The 11,792-nt window shown below is 38.0% G+C and overlaps 1 protein-coding gene across 2 annotated transcripts; it reads left to right on the forward strand.

The window, feature by feature from the left end:
• Nucleotides 1–83: 83 nt before the first annotated feature.
• TIMM10 (translocase of inner mitochondrial membrane 10) lies at nucleotides 84–11,590 on the forward strand. Of its 2 annotated transcripts, none has more exons than XM_007423060.4 (3): nucleotides 84–221; nucleotides 1,013–1,113; nucleotides 11,294–11,590. In XM_007423060.4, the coding sequence occupies exons 2-3, from the start codon at nucleotides 1,043–1,045 to the stop codon at nucleotides 11,493–11,495; spliced, it is 273 nt and encodes a 90-aa protein (XP_007423122.1). In that variant the 5' UTR covers nucleotides 84–221; nucleotides 1,013–1,042; the 3' UTR covers nucleotides 11,496–11,590. The 2 variants fall into 2 exon arrangements, with proteins under 2 accessions (XP_007423122.1, XP_007423123.1); XM_007423061.4 differs by lacking the exon at nucleotides 84–221 and adding an exon at nucleotides 239–389.
• Nucleotides 11,591–11,792: the final 202 nt, after the last annotated feature.

Genomic DNA, 11,792 nt, shown 5'->3' on the forward strand with positions numbered 1-11,792 from the left:
AAATACCCGCTCCCGTCACGCTGCAGCTACGCAGTAGCCCTGCGCCTAGCACGTGATATCAAGAGCCTTATTGGGCTGCGGTAATTCGAGAGCTCCGGCTGCCTAGAGAAGGCACGATTCCGTCCAGGAAGTCTCTATGGTATCCAAGAAGGGAGTGAAACCAAAGGCACGCTGGCGGAAGTGCTGCTTCCTCGTGCTTCCGGTTGGTACCTGGGTTGAAGGTGAGTTTTGGTAGCGATGAAGTGAGAAGGCTGTTGAGGTGTTTCTGGGAGTTTATCGAGAGGGCAGCCTGCAGAAAAGGATGGAGCGGGGGCTTTCTGCGTGGATCTAATCCCGAGGCGAGGCTGCACGCAGAAAAAGGGGGGAAATAGGATGGACAACACCAATAGGTTTGCTCACTTTCATTATGGAAGCAGGTAGAAAGACGCGCACACGACCATAACTCAGGGCCCTTCCCGATCTCTTTTCCGTATTCCCTCCACCATCGCCAACATCAGCCGCAAAACGATGATCATTCTGAAGTTGAAGGTCTAGAGATCAGGCATCCCCCTTTCTACTTCAGGGTTTTTTTTTTTTAATTTTAAATTTTAATTAATTTTTTATACAATAAAAGTATACAAAATTTAAAAGATTAAGAAAGAAAAAAATATCGAAAATAAGAAAAAAGAAAATAAATGGAAAAAGAAAGAAAACAGAATTATGACCTCCTTTCTATTGAGTAATTGCCATCTTATTCTTTCCCCTTCCTTTTTGACCCTTTTTAATCCCCATCTCTTTCTACTTCAGGGTTGATACGGTGGCTTTATCTTGCCATGACACTGATTGGTTAGAGTGGGAGATGGGGCTTGGAGTGATTTATGCATTCTCACCTTTTATTAGCTGAATTGCAAATAGGATTAGGTTTCAAAAACAGGCTTCTAAAATACCATGTACAATTTTATTGATAGTGAATTTGCATGTATGTGTTTCTATGTTGGTGGAGTTACTGGCTTCCAATATTTGTGTTCTCCAGCTATAAAAAAGTCAATTACTTGAAGGTGTGATGGATCCTCTGCGGGCTCAGCAGCTGGCAGCTGAGCTGGAAGTGGAAATGATGGCTGATATGTACAACAGGTATTAACACCTATAAGTACAAAATTTTTAAGGCATAGCTATGTTAGCTTTTTAGCAGCAAAAACATAAAAAAGCTAACATTATTGTCTCATTCATTTTGGATCACACTGTGAAATCAAAATGCAGGACACAAAGGCAAAATAATCAAGGCTTCACTGCAGTGTTTATTAGGCAGTACGTACTGGAGGGGGACCCCACCAAAGGTTAGTGGGAGACACTCCCCTGAAGGCAAAATGGATGCCCTGATATTTATACAGTTCTACGAGAAAGAGGACGGGAAAAGAACGCATATGTATACATATTCATATGATGATGCAGGCATACGTAAATGTGCAATACTTCTCAAGTTACTGTCTGTCCCTGTTCTTGTCAGCTATCTCCAAGGACAGAACAACTGCTATCTATAAGGAAAGCAGTAGTGTCAGAGAGGAAGAAACAAATTGGTTCAAGATGCCAACTGCCAGGAAGAAGGCATTCTCCCTTATGTTGCTATGGGGATGTTTGTGATAAAGGGTTTACAATCAGCCTAGTTCATACCAGCTTCAAGGGTGCTGCACATTCCTTTATGTTTCAATTTTATTAAGGCGATCCCATGCATCTGAGGCCTCTAAAAACTTGCTTCTTTTACCCAAAGATTCACCCAAAGATATATTTTCCTCATAACACCATTGGAATATAATCATAGGTATCTGCAGCTAGCCAAGTTGATGCCAAAATGGCAAAACTTATTTTAGATTCTCATAAGGAAACTCCAATTATCTTTGATCTTTAATCATGGAAGCTAAGCTGATGGGAGTTGTGATTGTAGCCACAGGTTTCCCATCTCAAAATAGAAAGATCAGTGACTTAAAGTAGTGGCTTACAAACTGTTTGAGTATGAGAATCCATTTTAATGGTTTTTTTGTTTGTTTTAGTTTTTTGCAGTTCCCCACATTATTAGTATTTATACTTTTAGTATCTGTTGACTGAAATAAAACCATGATAAAAAGCTGTACATTCAGTAAATCATGTGTAATGCTTTTAAATGAATATGTATTTTATAAATTACAATAACATCTACTATATATACAGTTGAAAAAAATAATATTACATATATGTGTGAGCATTTATCAGTCTCTGGAAATATTTTGGCAACCTGCTAAAATGGTCCAAATGGATGAGGACAAAAAGGAAAAATAAAAGAAGCTACTTTTTATTGGCTAAAAGAAGCTGTTTCGCTGCCAGGGGATGGTGGTCAGTGCAGGTAATGCTGGAGCTCAGTGAAGCCTCCATGCTGGCCACTCAGGTGAGTGGATAGGCTTAGGAGCTCTTAGCTGTGGAGATGCTGTGATATGACTGAGAAGGCGTGGGCTCCCCTACTTCTGCAGCCCTGCTAGTAAGTCAAATGAGGGAAGCTGTTGGCATAGGACCAGAGAATGAGGCTAAGGAGTGTCAGTTTATGAGAGAAGGAAAATATAAAAAGGAGCTGGGGCAGGTGGAATACACAGGAAGCCCTGCTGAGATAGCTGGGTAGCTCTGGGAGGCAAGGAAAGCAGAGGAGGAGTATATGTACAGTGATACTGCTAGTATGGGGCAAGAGCATTTACGAGCAATTTCCAGGCATGATGCACTGAGTGTGGCAATGGCAGGAAGACTTGTATGCTGGGAGTAAGAGAAATACTGGCACCATCCAGGAGAAAAGAAGGAGGGACCAGACAAACCGACTGCTACTATTTATTTTAGTCTCCTCCTAGGCCAGCCCAGTATCTTGCTCCCTTCTGCTTCAACCCAGGCAGTGAAGCACTTCTTTTTGGTCAGTACCTGTCCCAGCCACAGAGCCGTGTGAGTGGGCTTTTTTATGTTTGATGTGTATTGTAGGCCCCTTGCAATGACTCTGCCGTTTCCCAATGGTCTGTGGCCCACAGTTTGGGAACTATTGATTAGGTATTTCTAACAGAATGCTATTAAGGCTCAAACGGTTAGAGGTAAAATTATATAAACAGCTAAAAATTGAACCTGTAATTCGTGAAGATAGTTGAATAATGAATGGATCAGTTTTAACGGGTAATTTAATCTGGGATAAATAACATGTGATTTAAAGTATTTTTTGTATTAGTATAATTGTGTATTATTTATTATCATTGTTTTATTTAGTACTAGTATCTGTCAACCTCCTGGAGTCCATTAAGGATTAAGGTGGAGATAAATCTCATAAATTAGAAATGCCAGAATGGCGCCAGCCTGAAAAGATGGCCTATGTCTGTTTTAATCCAAAATGTGTTTTTTTCTGAGAGAGATTAACAGACCAGTTTAGTAGTAAGTAATATAGGCATATTAAATGCTAAGCTATGCTATGCTTAGCAATAATATGGGTAAGAGAGTTACACACTACAACCCAGACATATTAACTGTTTGGTGGGAGCAGTTTTGAGTCCCTAGCCATTACATTAGTTTTTATGATGAAAAACAAACATAAATAGGTACATAGTTCCTTCTTAGGGTCATAGCCAACATCCAGGGGTTGGGGGAAGACCCTAGCCACTTTGTAGTCCGCTGGGGGTGCAAAACTGAACAGATTGGTGGAGATGCTAGTGTAGGTTTATAGCTGGAGGCTAAAAGGGAGAGTTGACTGTTGGTTAACACCTCTCTACCCCCTCTAAACTAGGTCAGATTACATACTTAAATAGATTATACATACGTAGAATTGCAGCTTTAGGAGTGTGTTAATGCTGGATGTTCTGTATTTTTACTTGTTCTTTTTCTTGTATTTAAAATATTTAAAATTTAAAATAATATGGTCAAAGCAAATTTTTAACATCTAACATTTAAATAATCTAAATAAGAAGTAACAGGACGTTTAGGGTTCTTCAGTCTTAGATGAGAGATATAGACATGATGAATTTGAAATGGCATACTAAGGTAGCATCGTAAGTTGGATTTGACTCCTGGTGAATGAATGGGCAAAATTTCACTGTCTCAACCTGTCTCTTAATAGTAACTTGTACCTTTTTCTTGTTTTAAATATAACTTTATTAAAAGTTTTAAAAAAGAAGATAAAAACTAGTGCAAACTAATATAAAGTAAGAAAAAGAAAGAAAAAGAAGGAAAACAAAGAGAAAGCTAAAAGTGCAAGTAAGGAAAAAAACAGTAAAAGAAAAATAGAAAAGAAAGAAAGATACAAAGAAGTGGCTTCCAATCTTCTGTACAGCAGTTATAAGTACAATTATAAATTTCCTTCTTTCTCTAAAGTTACAACATGTCTCCCTTTTTTCTATAATCTATCCTATCTAATCATCAAAACCATAAATCAAAGTTCATTTTTTTATTTTCCTCAAAAAGTCCATAAGGGGTTTCTAGTCAGCAATAAATATAGATTCTATCTTTTCTCTAAACAAAGAAGTCAATTTGGCCATCTCAACAAGTTCCATTATCTTCACCAACCATCCCTCCATTGTAGGTATTGCCGAATCTTTCCATCCTTGTGCATACAATAATCTTGCTGTAGTTATCATATACAAAAACAAAGTTCCATGTCTTTTTTCCAACTGCTTGTCCATCAGTCCCAAAAGAAAGGCCCCTAGTCTCAATTGTATATTAATCTTTAAAATCCTCTGAATCAGTGTATGTATTTGAATCCAAAATTTTCTAGCTTTTATTACCTTTATCTTTTGTTTTGTAAAATCCACCAATTGTCTGCACTCTTTAATAGTAAACCAAAAAAATATCTCCATTGGAAGGTCTGGTTCATTTATCTATTTTAATTTCAATATATTCAAAAGCACTTTCACCAAAAAATAATCTTTCAAAATAACTATCCCCTTTATCTGTTTTAAACTTCCTTACATCCACTCCTTGTTAAGCTTTTTACCAAAAGTTTTAAAATCTTTAAAATCCTTTTTTTCTTTTTAGTCCAGAAAGAATATTGACTCACCAAGTGGAATTCTGTTATCCTGCCGCTCAGAAAATCTCTCTTTAGCGGTAAATTAATTATATCCGAAAGCATTTAAGAAAGTGAGGCATATGCAAACCTTGTGTCCATATAGGCTGCATTATGGCTATGAGCTTGGTTGAAATCCCTCAATTCCCAGCTGCTGAACTCACGAGTCGACTGCAAAAACCTCAGTTCCTGCAGGCTACTCACAAGAAGCAGCTCTCTGGCATGCAAGTGGCAATCTCACAATATCTCCTTTGTTTGGAAAGAAAGCACCAGCCAGAATTCGCCGTCTGGTCGCCAACCTGCACCACAATGCTGTCCCAGCTCCTTCAGGGGCATCTAGTCCACCATAGATCCTCATCCAGGAGCTATAACCTGCAGCTTTTCCAAGGACATTTATTTATTTATTCATCTATTTATATACAGTAGCTGCCCATCTCACAACATGTGACTCTGGGTGGCACACAATAAAAGATTAAAAATAATATAAAAAACAACCAGCAATTAGAAAAATTTATATTACAATTAAAAAAGGCAAGGAGAGAGTGACAGATATTAACAACAGTGGAGCCAGATTACATTTAAGTAATCTGCCTGGATAGGGTAGAGCATTAGAATAGCTCTGAGAATGGTTACTGCAGCATAGTCTTCCTATCCCAATGGAGTCAGTGGTGAAGTAGCAGGCTGTTCAGCTGCCCTAAGCCACCATGCTTGCTGATTTGGTCGCATGAATAATCCTAAAATCTGCTGGAAGTCTCCATAAGTAGGTTGAAATGTGGTAAAAACAAGAGTCAACTGTTTCTTAAACTTGGCTAAGTCTTGGTGATTTTTAGGAAAAGAAGAGACCAAGTTCTTCTTTTCCAAGTAGATCTGTATAACTCCAGGGGACATGAATATCCATCATAAGACCTTGTCTCCTAGAGTCTGGTACTTGGTAGAGTGGTTATTGATGGATCTTGGTCAGTTGGCTAATTGTAGTCTAGCTGCAGTTTTATAGTCAGGCTGGGTCAGGCTGTGCCCTTTGGGGCAAAATGAGCAATGGGCATGAACCCCTTGGAAGATCCAGTTGCAATACTGCTGGTTGAGGACTCAGTGGTGGTATGGCCTGTGGATTGTAAAGAGGCAGATGACCTAAAATGTCATTCAATAAATCATCTTGTTCTACAGTAGAACAGGCTCGTGCGTTATTATTAGGCTTCCCTTGGAATAACTGGCTCCTTGCACAATTTACGTCTTTCTTCTTCATTTACCTTCATCTTCAGTTTCTCTAATGAATTAATTGAGCTGGTAATCTTTGATTTATCGTTTCTACTCTTTGCTTCCTTCTGCCACATCATAAAACCTTATCTCAACTTAGCATTGTCCTTTAACCTTTCCTGCAGGTTTTCAAAACAAGCTTCATCAAAAGTACCTAATAGGGAAATTGACACTGCGTTTTCTTTTGCAATTTTATGCCAATTTGGTATGTTCTTAATACTATTGGAGACCGATTTTCTAACATTACCCTAACTGGAGTTGGTTTTGGTAATTGTTCTATTTTCTTTAGAGCGTTTTGATCTTGTCCTATCCTATCTGTTTCATTGCTGAAGAGGGTTAAGGAATACTTTGACCAACTGATTTACCTGCCTAGCAAATCTGCCAAAGTCACCCTTTCTCATTGAAACATTGCTGTCCGAGCCACACTTTACATTCAGAACATATAGGATTATACTGTAATGGCTGTCATCTTGCTTGCAGCCTGTTAGCATCTTGAGCTCAGGCAGACTCCTTACACAGAGCCTCCCTACTACTGCAATAGGGGGTCAGCCATCTCCACTTGGGTTGGTATATCCTTGTCCCAGCCACAAACATTCACATATACCTCAGTTTCCCCTACTGTTGGTGTGGCAACCTAGAATTTATTTATTTATTTATTTATTTATTTATTTATTTATTTATTTATGTTTTAAATTTGTCACCGCCCATCTATGGGATAAGGGAACAAATATGGATACACTTATCTGTATCTGGTCAACTAGTCTGTGCCTGTGGGACTTCTGTTGCAGAGGCCTTCTTCCCTTTATCATACTTGAGTGGGTTATTTCAGATCTGAAAGGGTTGAACACCCCTGTAGAGCAGACAGTGTTGCAAAAAAGCAGCCAACGTCACCAATGTCTAGTTATTCATGAAGGCTCACCAACTTTTCACATCCTTCAAACTATACCATTAAAATTGTGGGGGCAATCAACAGCTGGCATGCCACCCTTGAGGAGGGTGTCCCAAAGTATATTTTATCGAATCAACAGACATAGGACATTTCCTTTTGATAGCGCATTCTGGTACTCCAAAGAAGGCATGATCCTGAATTTTATTCATACCATTGGTCATTAAATTAAAAAAATCAGAACAACTTATCTCTAGGTATTATCGTTGGTTAGTAACTATAAAAATGCAAGACATTTGAGATTTTCCTGTTTTGCTTGTCCTTGCATATTTCTCATTTCCTGGTTTCCTTGACCTTTCATATGCATAGGCTTTTTATATGCTGACATAGGCTTCTTATTTGCTGAGAAATGTATAAACGTATATTTATATCTGCAGACTAAGCACTATGTTGCCATTCATGAACCTGTGGAAACATAAAAATAAAAGAAGCAGTCTTTCATGATTCCATGTGTGCTGGCAGTAACTGGCACACACTAGTAGTAACAGTTACACAGTAAAGCAACAGATAAGGAAGGATGATTGAGGAGTCTAAGTCTGGGGGTAACACTGAGAGGTATACTGGCTCTCCTCAATCCCATCCATCTATATTACGTCTTTTTCCCTCAACTTGCCAAACACACTCACTTTTATTATCTATCATCTACTTGCATCATATACCCAAAATATGTATCTGTTTATTTATTCCTTTATTTTTATTTATTAATCAAATTTCTAAGGCCACCCATTTATCCATTGAAACTCTGGGCAACAATCAAAAAATAGAAAATATCAACAATTATAAAAAACTCCAAGTTGAGGCCCCTCATTAAAGCTGTCAGAAGACACCCTTGCCAAACATTCAGGCCAGAGCTTCAGCAACTACAGTTTGGCCCCAGTGCCTGGCCCAAGAGCCAGGTCTTCACAGCTTTTTGAAAGACTGGTAGGACTGGGGCCGTCCATATCTCTTGCTGCTGATCACTCAGAAGAACAGCCAACCATTATTTGGTCCAGGACCAACTGACTGGTGATTCTTGCATGCCATGGTGTTTTTAGTAACCATCTTCAAAGCCATAATCTGAAGGTATCTATCTTCTTTCTCTCATTTTTTCTTAATGTCCAGTTTTCACAGCTGTACCCTATCACTGGAAATATCATTGCTTGAACTATGCTGACATTTGTTGTTATTGACATACCTTAATCCTCCATGATGGTTTCTAAGTTTGTTGTTTCCTTCTAAGATTAATCTCATTTTATACTTCTTGAGTGCACGATCCATCATTATCTGTTCTCAAGCCCCCCAAAAATGAAACCATCTATTGCATTCACGTTTTTGCTGCAAGCTGTAGGTTCACTAAACATAAGATTGGCATTACTTTTATTTTAATTTTTTTTCTTTTATAATTTTTTTTACTGTATTATTGTAAAACATAAGTAGTACGTTATATTATTTGAGTATGGTGGTATTTATACAATATTGACAAGAGATTAACACTCTAATGTTAGAGAATTTAAACCTTTAAAGATAACAAAAAAGAAGTTTATATCAATATTAACTATGATTTCTAAAATGTCAATATTGATAAGCATAAAGTTGTTTAAATTTTGCATCCAAAGCTAAATGTGGCATTAATAAATAACTGCAAAATACATCAAACTATTTGTTACATGATAAAGGTTTCTGTCTTAAGCTTAATACAGTATTTAATACCAAGGGCTCCACTGTACTGTTTTTTATTGCTGTTTGTACTAAAGAAAAAAAGACAAAACAAAATTAACTACAGCAGCAAAAAGAAAAAGTAAAAAAAAAAAAAGTTATTTGGTTTCTAACTTCCCCTTTTTGTGCCTCTGCCAATTTTATAAGCATTTAGGCCCCCTCAACATTCATCCAGAGTTTTCATTTTGCGTTTTCCAACTATTTAAGTCTCACTTACTTGTAGCTAATAAAGTGACATTGTCTTATGTTAGGGCTGTGCATCACTTTGGATCTGAAAGCAAAAAGATGCTTTTCCTTGGCACCGCATTTAAGGAATTAAAGAAAGGCATATTTCTGTTGCTGCATGTTCCAAAGCGCCTTTTTGCTTTAGAATCCAAAGCAAAGCACACCTGCATATTTCCAATTATTATTGTTTGGTCACCAATTTTAATTTCAGCTGTTATTTCTTCCATTTCTGCTGTTTGTGTGATATATTTGTTGTACAGTACAAGGTAAACAGATATGAGGACAATATGCTTCCTTGTCTCACTTCTCCTATTTTAAACATTCTTATAATAGCTTCTCATTCATTGTAAAGATTACTGAACTGAATAATCAAGCATTCTGATTCACTCATTAATATATTCCACATTCTGGCATGATAATCTCCATTATCCTTCTTATGCTAGCTATCTGGTCTTGTTTCCTCTGCTGTCTTTGTAGGGATGTGCAAAATACTTCATTTTGAATTTTTTCATGCTTGAAACTTTACAGTACTCCCTGTCTTGAGCACAAAATGGAGTGTTCAAGCATTTTGGAAATATTTCAAATCCAAAACAGTAATTTTGCCCTTGAAGCTGGATGTTTCATGAAATTTCATGCTTGAAATGCTTAAAAATGAAATGTTTTGCACTCCCCTATTTTTTAAAAAAACATCCCTGTTCATTTGGCATTTCTCTTTACATGTATGGCCCTATTTTTTGTATAAGTTAAGTAAATATTTGCTTGTGGGAGTTTGGTAATTTCTGCAGACTTTTATATGTCCCTGTTTGCAGTACAGTACTGTATAGGTAGAAACACTTTGTTTTCAAATGTCTAAGCCTCATGTGGAGCTGTTAGCGCTAACTACCTCTTTTCCTGCAGCTTTAAACGGTTCAGTGGGCATTTCATCTGCATTTGATGTATTCCTGCTTGAAGCTGTTCTGTTGCATCACTTTCTTGTTGAGCTAGTTCCTGGATATATTCTCTGTCCCTTCAAATGTCTTTGCCAATCTACAGTCCCTTTTGTAAAGGATTCCAGTGTAGTCTTTTCATCTTCCTTGAATCTCATTGGCCTATTCAGATATTTTCTGTAATTTCTGTTAAGTATTTCTACTTTAGCTGAAAAATTTCCCTTGATTTCTCAGCTCTTTTTGTTGCTAATTTTCTTTTTCTTGATATTTTCCTCTCTTTGTTGACATGCTTAGCTTTCCTTGTCGTTTTTGGCTTGATATTGAAAGTCTGGGTCCAGTCATCATACATCCTTATTTCCCTTCTTTGACCTTTCTCTGGCTATCATGACAGCTAGTTCTGAAAGTCGCTTGGATCTTTTGCTGGGTAAATGTTGAGGTTTTTGGTTTGCTTGCTTGCTTGTCTTTGCTTTGGTTTCCATAGGGTCACTTCTTACCATACCTTGTCAGGTTTAAATTTGCATAATTTAAGTGTACTAAATCTGTACCATGCACTGACCTTGTCTCTTGACCGTATAGCCTCCAGGTCATATTTTGCTGAAATGCCTATTTTCTTTGATTTTCTAAGTTTAACCCATTTGGATAGCAGTAATTCTTGGTCTGTTCCACAACCTGCAGCTGGAAGTGTCTGACGGACCAGATTGCGCTTTTTCATCTGAAGGGCAGCTAAAAGAAAATGGTAGTGATGGCAGAGAAACATCTGAAGAGTTGTTAATAGAACAAGTAGCCTGCCTGGATTCAGCTACTAAGGCAAAATATGGATTTCTGAACGAAATGCTGCTGCTCATTCCATCACAGTGTCATCTGGATTAGAGCATTAAGATGTGGTAAACTAAGTTACTGCTTTGAGTCTGCAGCGTCCAATATACACAGTTCAATATGAAGTGATAGTTTCTCTCCAGAAGTATAGCCTAGACGATTTGTAGTTCAAGAAGTGACTTAAAGGGCCCATTCTGTACTTTTGGTCCTAAAGAAAGCAAAGCTGTAGGGTAATTGCACCAGAGGTTGTCAAAATCTTGGAGGAAACATCATGTTTTAGTTACCATTAGAGTTGTGGCCATGAGGGTCTTTAGGTGTTTTACGTCATCTGAACATAAAGCAGATGTAGAACTCTGAAAAATGACTGTTTTCTCAAACTCTTTTCTTCTTGCACAATCACAGAATGACCAATGCCTGCCATCGTAAATGTGTTCCCCCTCACTACAAGGAAGCTGAACTGTCAAAGGGGGAATCTGTGTGCCTGGATCGTTGTGTCTCCAAGTACTTGGACATTCATGAGCGCATGGGCAAGAAACTGACAGAACTTTCAATGCAGGATGAAGAGCTGATGAAGCGGATGCAGCAAGGGACTGGGCCTGCCTAAACCCTTGCTTCTGATTCTCCCAGCCTATCCCTACAGCTAGAGTCTGGACTGGCGTTAATTCTTGCTTTTGCCAATAAAACATCCATGCTGTGTTAGCTCTACTGGCTGCTGAAGGGGCTGAAGCTTTGCCTTCCTTTCTTAGGCTTGATAAATGATGATGCCTTGTGAAGAAAAACAGTCTCATCTCTGGGAACCCTTTGTTAGCTTATTCTTTCTCTTATATGAAAATTGGAGGCCAACCCTTTGGGTTTGCTCAGTGGGCTGTTTTAACAGTTAATATCCAGCTCCACAGATGTT

This window comes from Python bivittatus, unplaced genomic scaffold (assembly GCF_059951505.1).
Source record: "Python bivittatus isolate LINGU-HERP-01145 unplaced genomic scaffold, Pbiv_v1 ctg000480_np1212, whole genome shotgun sequence".
In the NCBI taxonomy this organism is placed as follows: Eukaryota; Metazoa; Chordata; class Lepidosauria; order Squamata; family Pythonidae; genus Python; species Python bivittatus.

Bases quoted from the DNA above. Each gene is read 5' to 3' on its own strand.
- TIMM10 (XM_007423060.4), top strand. From the start codon at position 1,043: ATGGATCCTCTGCGGGCTCAGCAGCTGGCAGCTGAGCTGGAAGTGGAA. The intron at 1,114-11,293 runs GTATTAACACCT...GCACAATCACAG, and splicing joins ATGGCTGATATGTACAACAG to AATGACCAATGCCTGCCATC.